Source organism: Ruditapes philippinarum, unplaced genomic scaffold (assembly GCF_026571515.1).
Source record: "Ruditapes philippinarum isolate M1 unplaced genomic scaffold, ASM2657151v2 ctg4384_1_1_1_1, whole genome shotgun sequence".
In the NCBI taxonomy this organism is placed as follows: Eukaryota; Metazoa; Mollusca; class Bivalvia; order Venerida; family Veneridae; genus Ruditapes; species Ruditapes philippinarum.
The window spans coordinates 52844-70258 of NW_026864061.1; the positions used below are offsets into that span (position 1 = coordinate 52844).

The 17415-nt window shown below is 33.2% G+C and overlaps 2 protein-coding genes across 2 annotated transcripts; one reads left to right on the forward strand and one right to left on the reverse strand.

The window, feature by feature from the left end:
• The first annotated feature begins 77 nt into the window (after positions 1-77).
• On the forward strand, positions 78-9346 carry LOC132724301 (uncharacterized). Its single transcript, XM_060709140.1, has 4 exons — positions 78-218; positions 6135-6327; positions 7495-7600; positions 7969-9346. The coding sequence occupies exons 2-4, from the start codon at positions 6173-6175 to the stop codon at positions 8311-8313; spliced, it is 606 nt and encodes a 201-aa protein (XP_060565123.1). The 5' UTR covers positions 78-218; positions 6135-6172; the 3' UTR covers positions 8314-9346.
• A 3353-nt stretch (positions 9347-12699) lies between these two features.
• LOC132724302 (uncharacterized) lies at positions 12700-15015 on the reverse strand. Its single transcript, XM_060709141.1, has 2 exons — positions 14858-15015; positions 12700-14040 (listed from the first exon to the last, which is right to left on the reverse strand). The coding sequence occupies exons 1-2, from the start codon at positions 14907-14909 to the stop codon at positions 13184-13186; spliced, it is 909 nt and encodes a 302-aa protein (XP_060565124.1). The 5' UTR covers positions 14910-15015; the 3' UTR covers positions 12700-13183.
• Positions 15016-17415: the final 2400 nt, after the last annotated feature.

Here is a 17415-nt window from a genome sequence, read left to right on the forward strand (position 1 = left end):
TGAAGCAATTAATCAAAATTAATTAGTGAAATTAGATGACTTGCCTCCTGGTCGTACGTGCTTAGTTGCTTACAGTTACTGAAAACACCGTGTTTTAATACCACTGGCGGTCTTAATGTCGAGACTTTACTGTAAATGATATTTTATATATATTTATTTATAATCAACTTCCTTTTTCAGTTTACTATTCGATATATGTATTGTTACAGCGTTTAAAGGTAAGTTCAGTTTCTTTTTCACAACTTTTTTATGAATTATCTTTGAAATCGGCACTCTTCGCGACAGTCACAGTTAGAATCTCTATCACTGTATTTCGTGCCCCTGAACCGTTTTCAAGAAAAGAAATGCAGGTGGAAAAATGGTGTTTTCACGAATGTGCCCCCCCGTTGGGAAAAAGGGGGTTTAAAATTTACTTTGAAAGGGAAAAACCCAAAAAAAAATGAAAATGCTCCCCATCCCATTTTAAATATTAAGAGGGGGATAATTATTTTTTTTCTTGGGGCCTTCCAAAATTTCGGCTTAAAAGGGAAAAGTGTGTTTTTTTTAGCAGAAATGAATTTATACTGGAAATGCTCAAAAATGGGAACAACGGAAAAAAATTCACGTAAAATGCCCTAAGTTTATGAAAACCGGAGTAAAAAACATAAATTTTTTTGAATTATTTTTAACATATGGTTTAAAGAGCAGAGAAAAACATGTATGGAATTGGGGCCTTTTTTGGAAAAAAATAAGTTTTATAAAAAGACACCCTATCAAATTTCTGTTTTTATAATTTATGTAAAAAATATGTAGTTTTTATTTTATTTTGATTTTTATGATACTAATTCTTCAATATTATCTGGTATCAAAGTATGGCCGTGCATAACAAATCCTATGTTCACTAATATATTAGGATCAAGGTCAAATGACAATTCTTTCATCGCTGGCGAAACTGGACATATTAGACCAATTTTATTTACATTTTCAAAATGTTCGTGACTTCTTCCGTGCCATAGATTCATGGAAAGTTTAATAAATATAAATTATCTGTTATATAATTCAAGGTGAACACAATCGTTTCTGATACTGACATTTGGATCGGATATTTGGATCGTTCACGGCTACTTTGTTACTTTAATTAATATATATTGAAAAATGGGTAATGACCTATTTAGAATACATGAAAAGGGAAGAAAAAAACATTCATGACTTATCTAGATATTTAAACCTGTTTGTGCAAACGACTGAAGCGTCCATAAAATATATCTTTGCCGCGTATAAAGAAAATGTGATGTCAGATAACACTTTCATTCGATATTTGCCTCCCTTTTTGCACCGTTATCTAATTCGAGATTAGAGTTAATACAAAATTTAAATTGTTTATTCAAACTTGTTTTAAGAGTTTCGTTTATTTTTGTGTGTACCTCAGACAGGAAGTTTTAAATCGGCTCTTTATAATTTTCTTCTTTTTTTTCAATTACGAGTAGGCCTATATTTGTTTATGTATCATCACTCTATCAATAGCTTTAACGACATACACCTCAGACGGAATTTATTACAAATTGAGAGTTATTAAACCATATCCTTAGTAACTGTTTTATTTCATGTAAAAATTTAAAAAAGGATGGAACACAAAAAATACCCGGGTATTTAATAGTGGGCCTTTTCTTTTTCCACGAAAAATAAACAAATGGGGTTTTTTTTTAAATTTTTTTTTTCCGGGAAAGGGAAAATTTGTCACGAATCGTTTCAAGTAAATTTTTAAAAGATGGCCTTAAAATTTATTTTGCCCCCCTGTTTCGCTTTGTCCAAAGTTTTGCTTTGTTTCCCCGGGGTTTTGCTTTGCCCCCCGGGATGAAAGGGGGAAATGGGCCTTTTCCCTAATTAATGCCCTTTTATGATATTTATATCTGAATTTACAAAACCCTGTGTGTTGATTTTCCCTTTTTTATTTCATAAATTTGCTTACTGTAAAAAAGAATTTTCAAAACCCGGGATGTAACTCATGATTCTTTGCACATTGCTGCTTTTTTAACTGAATTAAAACATTGCAAATGCAAACACATAATATTGCTTCATTGCACAGTTCTATAAATTCAACAGATCATTATTTCAATTGCATGTGAGCTTTTGCTGTATTACACATTGCTTCTCACTAAACAGAATTTGTGTAAATATAATACATGTACCTATATAAGTTCTATTTGTATGGCTACTGCCTAGTGATACTTTTTTCTTTCATGATTTTACTACTTCTTTTGTTGAAAAAAAAACAACATTCATTCATTCATTCATTCATTCATTCATTCATTTATTTATTTATTTATTCATTCATTCATTTATTCATTTATTCATTCATTTATTTATTCATTCATACATTCATTCATCATTCATTCATTCATTCATTCATTCATTCATTCATTCATTCATCCATCCATCCATCCATTCATTCATTCATTCATTCATTCATTCATTCATTCATTCATTCATTTATTCATTCATTCATTTATTCATTTATTCATCATTTATTCATTCATTCATATTAATATCAAGTGTTGTAACATCAAGGGTTGTTATGTATTTTTCTTTAAAACATTTAAGATTGTCAACATAGTGAATATTTAAAGGTATATTGTTCCAAATGTCCATGCCATGATATGAAAATGTATCTTTAATATAATTTGTTCTAGGTCTTGTCCATGATACAATATCATTTCGTGAGTTAGATCTTAAATTGTATATTTTGTTGTCTGATAAAGTCATCAATTTTGTCCTATAACTTTGTGCCATGCTATTTAAATTTTTAAAGCAAGTACCGCCGTGTTGTGTAAACTTATGTCAAGGAATTGTAACCAGTCAAGATATATGAAAAGCTCCATTGACGGAGATCTTGACGGTGATTGCTGTAAAATGAGTTTAGCAATTCGTTTTTGTATTTTACAAACATTATTTGTGTAGTTTGTGTTTCCTTTACCCCATATAATACAACAATAATACTAAAATATAATACAACTCATGTACGGGACCTCGATTTATTGTCTCATCAGAAAGACTGTTAATTTATGTTAGTTGGCCAGCCCAGACAGACAGACTCACACACACGCACGCACGTACACACACCTTCATGTCCTTTTAGAAGAGTATTCGGTGGCGGCGTGGCCGAGTGGTTAATGCGTCGGACTAGTAATCTAAAGATTGCTGACCGCGTGGGTTCAAACCCTGCAAGGGGCAAGTCATTGTTTCCTTGAGCAAGAAACTTTTCGTTCATTGCTTAGTTCTGGTTGATTCCAGGAACAGATTCGTGAGTGTTTCAATAAGCGTATAGCTTCCAACACAATCGAACTAAAATAAATTTGTATAAACTAAGAGTAGGGCCTATTCTTTTGGAATCCGTTGTTATTCATGAACAAGGCTAAACAAATGAACCCATCAAGTAAATATAATAGTTTTAATATGATTCCTTGCAATGGCATATATATGCATTTGAAAGTCTGCATTCATGTATGTAAATCAATATACAAAGAAGATGGACAATGTAATATGAAACAATCAACACACATGGATTGTTTCATTCACATATGAACATGCTATCAAGATACATATACTTTTGGCGGATATTCCCCACCATAGTTTTTATCACTCCTTTAAGCTGCATTCCTCTTTAATTAGACCTAACCACCTACAAAGTTTCAAATTGTACTGCCAGGAACAGTAAACTGTAAAGCAGTTAAGTTTATTTACGACGAAATATGTGGTGTATTTAAAAGTTTAGTGGCATGCGCCTGTTTTCAAAGCTATAACAACATGTAAACGAGCAAAGTATTTAAATAACGGGGAATGGACAGTGTTAGATCATAAAGTTGTACAGTGTCAACAATTATACTAACTATGCATGTAATTTGCGGTTACAAATGAAAATGTCAATTAATTTCTAACATCACAGCATAAAATATAGCACCTTCAGAGGTCTTTAAAGAGATGTACAAGACACTAATTAATTTATTTTACGCAATGACATGTCGCATCCTTTTATTTGTTTAATTTGTATCATTATTGCCCAAGTTAAGCTGTCGCATTCAGTGCTTTTAGCGCTTTGATCTACATTGCGGTGTTAACGATCATATCGTTTTCTTTTATCATCAAATTGAATTCAATGGAACGTAAAACGTTTCATACGGTGGCACAAATGTGATATATGTGTGTTTTTTATTTATTTCATGGCCACGACATAGTATCTCGTTCCCACGACTTAGCTAAATCGTGGCCACGACTTAGTAACTCGTGGCCACGACAAAGTATCTCGTGCGCACGAGATGAATAAAAACACACACATGTCACCTTTGTGCCACCGTAGTTTCATTATGTAAAATTACCCGTTTTTTCGCTTTAAATATCTGACATCGGGAGATTGGTACATTGGCTTGCGATACCATAGCAGCTTTCAGTTTCGGTTTTAGGACAATTGTACATAAAAATTGTCACACCATCTGATATACCTTAGAATTCCGGAAATCCTCCACTAAATTTCGAGGGTATTTTAAAGGAGCAGAAAATATAACTTAAATCGAGACGATAAATTAAAAGTCGCGTGGGTTGACAACTAAAGTAAAGGTGTCAAAATTTAATTGCAATTTATATTTTGTTAGCCATTGAAGTAATAATGTATATAGGACTTTCAAAAACAGTTATTATTCAGAGCGGGCGCTATGGTGCAGTGGTAACACTGTCTGCTTACCAATCAAGGGGTCGTGAGTTCGATCCCCCGCTACTCCACTAAAGGAATGAAATGACTACGAGACTGACAAAACGAATAGAACATAAAATAAACAGACTAAACGGCTATACATAAATATATAGACTAAACAGATCACAATTCAATTCAAAAGACCGAATGGAAGACAGGGGAAAAAAGACAACAGAACAGACAGAGGCGTTACCCTGTAGATATCAACAAATACTTAACGTAGCATTCTACAAGACACACTGAATGGAACAGACGACAAGACAGACAAAAGGAATAAGACACAGGGATATCATCGATACAGACAAGCGGAGCATTCTACAAGACGCTGAATGGAACAAACGACAAAAGACATTAAATGGAACGAGACAAAGGCACATTAATGGTACAGACAAACAGATCAGTCTACCAAACGCTGAATGGAACAAAAGACAAAAGAATTTAAATGGAATAAGACAAAGACAAATCAATAATACAGACAAACGGAGCATACTACGATACGCTGAATGGAACAGACGACAAGATAGAAGAATAAGAATAAGAAACAGGCACATTTACGGTACAAACAAACGGAGCAATCTACAAAGCGCTGAATGGAACAAAAGACAAAAGAAATTAAATGGAATAAGACAAAGACACATCAATAATACAGACAAACGATGCATACTTACGATACGCTGAATGGAACAAACGACAAGATAGGCAAAAGAAAACAAATGGAATAAGAAACAGGCACATTAACGGTACAAACAAACGGAGCAATCTACCAAGATTTAGTATTTTTAAGTCAAAATTCTAATTTGTTTACATTTTGTTACTTTAATGACATACAATTTTGCATTTACAGCGCTACTTTCTTCAGGTAACAAAGATCTAACAAGCTCTAAAGTATACATGCACATGTATTTAAAGATCCTGTATGTTTTAATCAAGGTGTTTCCACATTTAAGTGAAATTTTATATATGTATATGATAATGCTTCTAAAACAATTTTCATATGACAGAATATGTAAAATATGTACTGACATTTATTTGACCACATTATATGTAATCATTAAAATATATCCATTCATTTTTTATTGAAAAATTTGACTCAGACTTTATAGAAACTACCGGTAAATTTCTAATGACCTCCCTATATTAATATGAAAAGTAATTCGGTTATGTCTTTTTTGAAACTTACAACATTGATAAATCTTCATTTGAGCATTAAATTTATTATATAAAACCAAAAATTGAGTTACAGGATCTTTAAACGTTATATAAAACTCATGTTTGACATTTCTATAGAAGTAAATATTTATTCATTTCTGAGGTATAGTGTGCCTTTAAGTAATTTTTCAGTTGTAGACTCTCATTTGCTCTTAAAAAAGCTACAAATCAGAAAATTTTATTAGGTATCTTGTTTTATCAGATTTCTGTGTTGCTTGCCTTATCACGTGGCGTTACAAAATGGCAGCAGTGATGGGTCGAACAGAACTTGGCGTCAAGGAGATTGGTCGCAGCGTCACCATTCCAAATGACCCAAAAGCTCGGCTCATGTATTATCTCGACTGTATGTGCGTTGTCCTTGACCTTAGTGACACGGCCAATCTAACAAGACTCAGGTATAAAAATTAAAATAAATAGATAATATATGGTAGATCCCCTACATGCTCTGTTTTTATTTATCAATTCAATATTCGGAATTTAATTGGACTAAAATCCCAAAATAATTTAGGGTTTCAAATGAAATATTTTCTCAATGATATAAAGGTCTTAACATAAAATTGGTCACAAACCATCTATTCGGCAGGACTAAAATAATTGATACTAACAGAAATATTATTTGATACAGTATATGTTGACATTTTCCATATTTTGAAATATCAAAAAAAGTACCTTTATATATTATTCCTCAGAAATATTGTACATATGGGTATATTTTAAATATCTGCTAAGAATAAATTGTTTGACAAAATTTCAAGCTACTGTGATGAGACCAAACATTTATATATTGTTCTTTAATAAAAGAAGAATAAGTTACTGTATGGAAATGGTACACTGTAATTGAATGCCAATTAAAGGGACTCCCCTGATGTTTTTTAAAAATAATTTTTCGAGATTAATGCTCCATTTAATGTAGGTCTACACTAACTTGTGTGCAAAATGGACCTTTCCGGTGTTAACAGTTTTATGTAAATTGGCTAACTTGTTATCGAATCGCTACACTGAGATAATACATAGTCACAGGTACAAAAGAACACGTGCTTATTTTTGCGATACTGTTTGTGAGCAGTTGACCTAGCAATCAATGGAAAAGGTGTGGCTAAATGTTCCGCTACGAAAAACCGGAAAGGTCCATTTCAAATCATTCGCCCATTCCTGTTTATAATAATAAATCTAATTGTGACAAATGACTGAAAATTTAAAGGCGTTGTAACGTTTTCACTCAAATCTAGTTAGAAATAGCACACAAATATGACTTTTCAATATATTTCTAAGTATAAATATTGCGTATCGCTCTGTTTTAAGTGTCCCTACTGATCTATGTAAGAAATTCATTTTTTGTATAAATATTGCGTATCGCTCTGTTTTAAGTGTCCCCTGATCTATGTAAGAAATTCAATTTTTTATATTTTTTTTTGGCCTCTAGTGGAGTTAATTTAAACTGTTTTACTCTTTTGATTTTCATATCATATAGATATTCAAATTATACCAAATCTGCAAAAACCATATTTAGAGGTGTTCAACCTACACTATACAAAATGTATATTCTGAAATTCTATCAACAGAAACTACGCATACTATTATACATTGTCTGAAACAGAGACGGACGCCCTTGTTTCACTGTGCTTTCTTCTTTCTCCAGACGAGCTTTCGGGAAAAGTAATATTTCAGGTAAAAACGTATATAAGTTGGGAAATACGCCAAGATGTATATATAATTGAATCTTAATTAATAGATGGATTGGTTCATATAACACTTAAGACAAGAACTAATTGACAAAATTAAAATGGCACATTTGTTCAAGAACAAAACTAATTTTACACTAGCGTCGCGTTCACTATTCTTAAATTGATTTTAGTAACGTAAGCTGCAGCAGCGTTTTGTTTAGTGCCTAAACAGATTAAATCATACGTTGTACCTTGAATATTCTATATTGCTTTCGCAAAACTGTGACCAATTAATTTAGATGTTTATGTTTTTTTGCCCTCTCTAGTTTTAGGTATTATAACATATTTTGCTCATTTTTTTTATTCAAATAGGATGATGATATGTGTGGAGACAGTAATAACAACTTCTTTGAAATAAGTGCTGTCCAACACAACTTGCTTCTGTCCGATTCGATCATCATTGGTGGACAACGACGGCACGTGTCTAAGATAATGGCGTTCAAGCAGCATTGGCTCGTGACCAACTGGGTGACTCCCATGCAACACTTTGCTCCTCGACTTGCAAGAATTGCCGTCGGCGAGGCACCGCCAGAAGCCCCAAGAGCCATAGAGTACAACAGAACAAACCAGTATACAGCACAGCCTACTTATACCAGCCAACCGCAGACGACATATTACAATAGAAGTGACGACAGCGGCTGTTGTGTCATATTGTAAATTACTGTTGCGTTATCAGCAAAATGTGTCAGAAACGTCACAAATTAAGACGTTGATTGTAGAATATGACTTTTATATTAAGGGGTATACAAGTTGGAGATATAATTTCATTTTACACCTTATATTTTAATGTAGCCAATGCACATGTGATCTCCAAATATAAATAATTATAGGATTCAGACTTATCAATTTAGCCTCATTTTCATTTTGCCAGTCGAAAAAACCATATCAATTCAGAATAATGTTCCATCCGGTCTCGTTTTCACTTTCCGAGTTTAAAATCTTTATCATTATCACTATAATGTTCCTTTAATCTTCATTTTCAATTTCAGTGTTTCACTTTTTTTTCTCGTAAAAATGTCTAAAAGTTGATGTGAAGTGGACATGTCAGAACAGTACTGATTTTATTGGACTTGTACACAGCTACAAAATTTGAAAACCTATTTAAGACTTGCCTAGTGCCTTGTCCAATATACGTTTGACAAGCTCTGTGTACTCGTGCAATAGAATTTAGTATTAAAATCAGCCATGTAAAATAACCTCATCTTATCCCATTATCCCTAAAAAGAGTACAATAGTGATAATGATAAGGGTTTTTAAACTCGGAAAATGAAAACGAGGCTGGCTGGAACAGTTTCAATAAGGAAAATGAAAACGAGGCTGACTAGAACAGTAACAATAACTGTGCAACGTTGAAACAATTGCATCATACATAAGTAATGTAACTGAACATTAGAAACATGTGTAACTTCACATCGACAATAACACCAGAGGTGTCAGACATTTTGGTGTTCGCAATCTACTATCGTAATTTTTCGGTAGAATCAAATATGGTCGTTTGTGTGTAAGTGTGTGCATGTGTGTGTGTTTTGTTGTTGTTGTTTTTTGTTTAATACATGTATATTAAATTTTTATCACTTGACTAGCATTGTGTTTTAATGTATTTTAATTCCTACTCATTTCACACGTTATATAGTGTAATGATCTTCAAGCACTATGTTATAATATCATAATAAATGAATTTTATACTTCATCAAGCTTGGTTTTCCTTTTTCGAGTCCAACAGTTCCATGTAAAATCCATTCGGTACTCGAAGTAATCTTTTATATAATACAAAACACTGATCATCTCAAAATATTTGATTCAGTTTTATCAATTTAGCATTTTTTTCATCTTCCGGGTCCATACAGTCCTTCTCAAATACAAACAATGCTGTTCGCTGTCAGTTTCTCCACTTGTAATAGAGTTGGTAAGCGAACAGCATGGATCCTGATCAGACTGCGCGGATGCGCAGGCTGGTCTGGATCCATGCTGGTCGCAAACGCATTATGTTGGTTTTGTCATGACACGGCTCATATATAATAATCGGATATATTTAAAAATATCCTTTCTTGGAATTCATTACTGCTCCTATTTTAACGCATTGCACTGTTTGACAGAATGATTTTTTTTTCAAAGAAAAAATGTTGTTAAGCCCGCCAGAGGCTTACATACTATGGTAAAAATCCTTGACAACTTTTATATAAAGTAAGGACTCGATCCTGAATATAACTGCTACTTACGCGACTCATTTCGTTTAATTTTTCTCTGACGACAAACTACCATTAGACGGTGTAAAATATAAATACGGTATGTATCCAGATCATCAGGGCTTGATAATAATGCCAGGCTCTCTTGATAATTACAGGCCAGAATTCCAGAAGAAAAGTAATGGAGAAAATAGTACTTCTACTTTTATCTTTCGCTTATGCCAGTTATAATCTCGTTCTTTACAAACAACAGCAATATGAAACTGCAATGTTTTTTATGAGCCTGTTTTGTGACACACAGAACCAATGACGAAAAGAATAATACCATGAAGACTGCACGAATACCCGATACAAAAACAGGGGAATATAGAGGAAAGTCACGAGGGTAGAATTACGTTTTAAAAAGCATTGGATTAAAAAGTTAAAAAGCTTAACATATTCATGACTTACTTTTTTTCTCTCATAGAGTGTTAAAGCGCACATCTGGATTATACGGAAAGATACATATTTTTAACAATGCTCAATGCAGAGATCCATATAAAGTTACCCCCGTTGAAACTTACATTTGAGGTCATTTCACATAATATATAGACTAACATTTAGGCTATAACAGGCTTGCTTTTTATAACATTTTCCTCTACTCTAATGTTCCGATTTGACAACATCTGTAACGTCCTGTATGTGGGCTAAATCTATTATTTAAAACAAGAGCCACCGCCGGGCGATGACAACGCTCGACTTTTTTCTTTTTCTAAAAGCAAACAAATAAACGGTTTAAACAAATCTTTAAAAGAAAGTTACAGAAAAAGTGGAGACCAAGGTCTGTATAGTTATTTGAAGGTCTATCCTAAAAGATTATTATGATCAAGTTTGAAGACAATCAATATAAAAGCAAAGTTAACCACTAATAGCAAACATCAGCAAAAAACAAGCACAGATTAGACACTTGCCCTTGAAGGTCAATGTCGTTTATGAATGAAGGTCAAGGATAGTCTTGTCTAACTGAAGGTCTTATCCCAAGGGTTGTTGTGACAAAGTATGAAGACAATACACCGAAATCTAAAAAAGTTATGATCAAGGTTAAAGTTTGCCGACGGCAACGCCAATGCCGTCATGACTGAAACAATACCTCTTTAAAACAAGAACAGGTTGAACCGGGTGATGCTCCCCGAGAAGGTGCTGGACACAGGAAAGTATAAAAAAATGAATAAAGGGCAAAAACTCCAAAATTAGGCAAGGCGTAGTTATGTTTTTTTTGCACTGCACTTCTATTCAATGAGATCTATCTATCTATAAAGTTTCCTGATGATATCAGAGTTATGTCCCGGGTAAAATTCAAAGTGTAAAAATGAACAAAGGGCAATAACTCCAAAATAACACCAGGCTTTGTTCAGGTTCTTTAAGCATTGCAGTTATATCCAATTATATCTAGCTACCTACAAAGTTTCATGTTAATATCGCTAATAGTTTTAAAGCTATGTCCCGGACAAGTCAAAAAGTAAAAATAAAAAAGGGCAATAACTTCAAAATAAGGCAAGGCAGAGTAATGATTCTTAAGCACTGCACTTCCACCCAATGAGACCTATCTATCTACAAAGTTTCATGTTGATATCTCTTATAATTTTAGAGTAATATCCCGGACAAAGTTCAAAGTGTCAAAATGAACAAAGGGCAATAACTCCAAAAGTAGGCAAGACAGTGTAACATTTCTTGTGCACTGCAAACCTACTTAATGAGATCTATCTACCTACAAAGTTTCATGTTGATACCTCTTATAGTTTTAGAGTTATGTCCTGGACAAAGTTCAAAGTGTGAAAATAAACAAAGGGGAATAATTCAAAAATTAGGCAAGGCAGAGTTACGGTTCTTGTGCACTGCACACCTACTCAATGAGATCTTTCTACCTATAAAATTTCATGTTGATATCACTTATAGTTTTAGAGTTATGTCCCAGACAAAGTTCAAAAAGTAAAATAAACAAAGGGGGATAATTCAAAATAAAGGCAAGCAGAGTTACTGTTTTTGTGCACAACACACCTACTCAATGAGATCTATCTACCTACAAAGTTTCATGTTGATACCTCTTATACTTTTAGAGTTATGTCCCGGACAAATTTCAAAGTGTAAAAATAAACAAAGGGAGATAATTCAAAAATTAGGCAAGGTAGAGTTACGGTTCTTGTGCACTGCACACCTACTCAATGAGATCTATCTACCTACAAAGTTTCATGTTGATACCTCTTATACTTTTAGAGTTATGTCCCGGACAAAGTTCAAAGTGTAAAAATAAACAAAGGGGAGTAATTCAAAAATTAGGCAAGGCAGAGTTACGGTTCTTGTGCACTGCACACCTACTCAATGAGATCTGTCTACCTACAAAGTTTCATGTTGATACCTCTTGTTGTTTCAAAGTTATGTCCCGGACAAGAAAAGGGGACGTACGGACGGAAGTGCTAACAGGAGAGTAATTATGTGGCTACTCTATTGTTCTCTCTATCGTTCTTTTTAGCCACACAAAAGAAAATAGCCACATAAAAGCATTACGGAATGAATGACATCAAAGAGAAAGAACAGTTACCTATTGTCCCTCTAGCCACATAATTACTCTCCTGTGAGTGCGGAAAGACGGACGGACGGACAAGGCGGCGACTATATGCTCCCCCGAAATTTTTCGGGGTGCATAAAAAAGAGAAAGAAAAAAGTCGATCTAATAATTGTTGTTTTGTTTGCTAATTTCATAATATAAAAGACGCATTTAATTTCTGTCATTCCTTATCGCCTATATTTCTTTTAGTCAATATTAAGTTAGGACGGCTACGGGGAAATTTTGGCTTTATATCAAGAAAACTACTACACAGGTACTTCAAAATAATATTACACAATTCTTTTGTGTGTTGTATTGTAACAAAACAAAATTTGTGACAATTAAAACGATTTACAAAACCTGAAACAAACTTTAAAAATTCCTGACTTTAATTTAATCAAAGGTGTCTTTTCACCTTTTCCAAAATATTACCGTCTGCTACGTTGTAACATGTCCAAGATACTAGTAATACAAATGAGCCGCGTCGCGACAAAACTAACATAATGGGTTTGCGACCAGCATGGATCCAGACCAGCCTGCGCATCCGCGCAGTCTGATTAGGATCCATGCTGTTCGCTATCAGTTTCTCTACTTGTAATAGAGTTTGTAAGCGAACAGCATGGATCCTGATCAGACTGCGCGGATGCGCAGGCTGGTCTTGATCCATGCTGGTCACAAAGCCATTATGTTGGTTTTGTCATGGCACGGCTCCAATGTGTTTAGTTTATTTTCTGTCAGGGTCATCCCGTTGCTTAATTCACTGATTTTTGACGAAAGGCTTCCTTGCCACGAAATAAATCACCGTGTCTATTTTCTCGTCCACAAAATATTCATCCGCTATAAGGTCTAGTACTCTCCTACGGAAGCCATGAGAGAATTTCAACTCTTTTGAAAATTCCTTTTCTCTTATAGAAAAACAATGATGTGGCCCAACATTTGTTCCAATATGCCGTAACTGGAGTTTTGCATCCACAATACAAGCGAGGTTATCTTTTTCTTCAGGATATGTAGCTGTCAATAAAACAGAGAGATAATCAACATGTCCTCTTTTTGTGATCTTCGTAATGACTGCAAAGTTTATATTCCATACAGACACAGGGCTACTTATTTTCCTGTCCTCTATCGATAGATCTAGGCATGTTTTGAACTTGATAATAGCTCCTTTCCAAAACGGAAAGTTACGTTCCGACACGGTTTCTAATGATAAATCTGATTTCATATACATCTCAGTCAACTCTGTTCGTGTTGAATCAAGTAATTCTCCTTGCTTCTTTAAGATGTCTCTATGCAGTTCAAGCAGGGTTTCCGTGTCATCCAGGCCACTGGATTGTATTTCTTTCAGTCCAATATCAGAAAGACGGGACGCACAAACATCCCGAAGACCCTGAAATTTGTAGCGGGTAGCAAGACTGTGGCAAAGTACAATTTCTTCTGTTGAAGCCTGGTCATTCTTCAGATGGAAACTGAGATATCTCCGACATTTTTTCACAACTGATTTAACATCATACTCATCAGCTAGTGGAAGTAGTTTGTACACATTATCAGCGCATATCTTCATCTTTGTGTTTGGATATATCATTTTCAGAAACTCATTAAAATCTTCAGGTTTTTTACCTAGAAATAAATAAAAAAAATAAAAAAAATTTGGATCCCGTTCATATCACTTGAGTAAATAAAAGGCAGAAAAAAGGGGGTCATTTTGACCACAGGATTATGATTAATATAACTTTTACGAATGTTTTAAATGCTGAATTCTGCGTAAGCAAGTCCTGGCCGGGGACGTAGAGGGTAGGGTTTTGTGGCGGGGAGGGGGGTGTGACAGTATCCAGTAGCTCATATTTGTGTTTTGCTTTAGCCTAAAATAATGTCACATTTCACACTGGTAGCATTTTGGTCAGAGCTTTTCAATTTCTTGAAATTTATCATTTCCTTAAACATAGGGAAGTTGAAAACACAATTTAATAGACATTATGCTTTTTTTTCATTGTCAAATAGAGCTGAAATGTCATTATATTACAAAAGATTGGCTGTTAAAATGGTGATTGACCAACAAACAGTTGATATTGAAAAAATGTTTATGATGAAATATAAATCAACCTTAATATAAAAAGAATGCCCCTCTCTTTTTATAAACTGTTCAAATTCTAATGTATATTTTCCGAAATTTACTTTGAATACCGGAGTTACTTATCGTTTATGCTAAGTAAATTATAGGATTGAAAGGAATTATGGAAAAATGAAGACTTAATTTGACTTTCACCTGTTCACTCACAATACCCTTGGATGTGCATAATCAATGTCACTTTAAACATACTAGTTTAAAGGTAGATCATAAGCAACAAATGTCTATTTTAGGCTTCTCTTTCATAGATGAAAAAAAACAAAGTTTTTAAATTCTTTTTACAAAAAAAAACAATAGTTAATATTATACCTGGTAAAGGTATTTCCGTTTCTCCACTTTCTTTAAAGTTGGTGCCAAACATAGCTTCAAACACTGGTGAAGCTATGGCTAATATTACTTTAGTGGCATAAAACCGCTGGTCTTCCACGAGGAAAGTGACGTCATCCCGCCACGTCTTCTTTGTGAAGTCGAAAAGTCGTATTCCGGGAATTTTTATTTTATCATTTCAAAAAAAAATTTTGAAACCATATTCATAAGGAAATCTTTTTTAAAAGGGGGGTATATTTTAAAAATGGAAAAGCACCGAGGATTTTCCGTTACACTTCGCTTGTTTTAAAGTATTTGGTTTAATTAAACAAACTTTGGGAAATTTTGAAATAAAAAACATTCTTTTTTTTTAGAACTTCTAAAATTTTGATATCAAAAATTTTGATATTACTGTGTTTAAAAATATTTTGACAATTGCTAAACACAGTCTCTTTGTTAACATATTTTAAATAAACATGTTTTGACTTCACACAAAGTAGATATATTTAAAATTCTACACACTATGTAGGTATAGTCACAATATGAATATAGAGTGTCATTAAAGCAAAACTGGCAGTTTTTAATGAAAAGACAAATTTTACTTGACCTGTAATATTTAGGGAACACAGCTCCCCATACATTGTTTTTCTTTTCTTTCATTCTTTTATTCAAATTAAGACATATACATGCAGTAAGAATTTCATATATTTCAATAAATTTCTATGATTAAAATATTTTACTCAAGAATGAGTATAATATACATGTGTATCTTGAAAGATAGCAAAATGTGTAGATTGGGATCCTATTGCCAGATTCAGAACAAAATAGAGAAAAAAACTTCTTTCTAATGATCCAAATTGTATTCAAAATTTCAGTTGTATCTGCCTATAATGCAAACTGGTTGAGATAATAATGTACGAACAATAGTAAAAATACCTATATAATATTATTTGCGACAAGTTGAAATATTATAAAAACCACGACCATAAAAAACCTATTATAAATAATTTCCTAAATCAACAGATACATGCATTTTAAAATTTTAATTTTTTTCACTGAAAATCTTTTTTCCCTTCCCTTCCGTGGAAATAGTTGCGAGTTTAAAATATTTAAAATTTTTCCGATTTTTGCATTTACCACCTAACCTTCCCCACAGTCAACGGGAAACGCTATTTACAAACGTGGGGAAGACATTTGTTTCAAAACCGGGTTTTTTTTTCCTTGCATATTACTCAAAAAGGGGGACGGCTCATTTTTAATTTCAAAAAAGTATTGTGGAGAAACATTTATTTTAATTTTAGAAAAATTTTCCTTCCCATTTCACTATTTTTAACTATAAAAATTTTAAGACTAATATTTTTTATTCTTTTTTATAAACAGATAATCAATACCTTAAATACATATTACTTAAAAAAAGTTTTTAATAAATAATATTTTGAAAAATTGAACCCTATTTGGCCCGGTTGGGGGCATTTTCATCCTAGGTTGGAGGCATTTTCATCCTAAACAAAAATATCCCCCCTCCTGAATAAAGATTCGTTTTCACAAAGTTTTTAGTAGATACAACAGTTTGTATAAAAGCACAAGAACAATCACTCAAATAATAATACTACTACTTATAATAATAGCAATACAAAAGAGTTCATGGGTCTCACATACTACTCACAATTAAGTACAATATGGACATGTACTTTTCCATAAAGAATGAAGAAATGTGCCTCACTGGTTCTTTAATAAGCATATAACTAGAGCTAAAAAGTAAGTAACTTTAACACTGTGTGCAAATATACACAAAGTGCAGTCCATGTAGGCATAACAAAACTCAAGAAGTTATTAAAAATCATATCGAATTAAGGCTGCGAATTGTGTCTGGTTCGAATAATTTTGATGACAAATTATTGTGATATTTTACATAAAGTGTGATTGTATGTGGTATACACAATAATGGTAACAAAACCAATTGTTCACAATCTTATCTAATTATCATTTAAATAGTGATTACTTAAAAGACAATCTAATCAAAGCACAGAAGGCGCTGAATTTGTTTGGGTCTCAGAATGTAAGAAAGGTGCAGGTTGTGAGATTACATGTTTAGTGCCACCAATGCTTTCCAGCGTTTTAATTGTAGTAAATTGGCTATTAGACTAATTGCAACACTGATATTCAATCCAATGTTTATTTGACTTTAACAATTTAAAAAAATGAGTAACCTTTACTGGGATTTGAACTCCAGACCTCTCGCTTCCTAAGCGAGCCCGAAAACCCTTCAGCCACGGTGAATTTTATATGTTGAACGGCCTGAAGAAAACCATATTATTCTAAATTAGGGCTTTGTAACGACTTTAACTGTTGTTTAACACAGATGTAAATAATCCTGGAGCTTACTATAAGCATGTATATTTATAAAGAATCAAACGGCTGCAAAGTTCTGTGGTTATTTTCTGATCTTTGCAATCGTACTGTTATATCTGTATGCATTTTCCTGTATAAGTTTATTTTTATGTATTATAATTCCTTTTGTAAGGCACCAGAGTTTGATACATCCGTAATTCTGCATAACT

Excerpts from the sequence above, each read along its gene's own strand:
- LOC132724302 (XM_060709141.1), bottom strand. The coding sequence starts at position 14,909 with ATGTTTGGCACCAACTTTAAAGAAAGTGGAGAAACGGAAATACCTTTA. Across the intron at positions 14,041-14,857 it reads AACGGAAATACCTTTACCAG|GTAAAAAACCTGAAGATTTT; the intron begins GTATAATATTAA and ends ATTTATTTCTAG.
- LOC132724301 (XM_060709140.1), top strand. The coding sequence starts at position 6,173 with ATGGCAGCAGTGATGGGTCGAACAGAACTTGGCGTCAAGGAGATTGGT. Across the intron at positions 6,328-7,494 it reads GCCAATCTAACAAGACTCAG|AAACTACGCATACTATTATA; the intron begins GTATAAAAATTA and ends TTCTATCAACAG. Across the intron at positions 7,601-7,968 it reads CGGGAAAAGTAATATTTCAG|GATGATGATATGTGTGGAGA; the intron begins GTAAAAACGTAT and ends TTATTCAAATAG.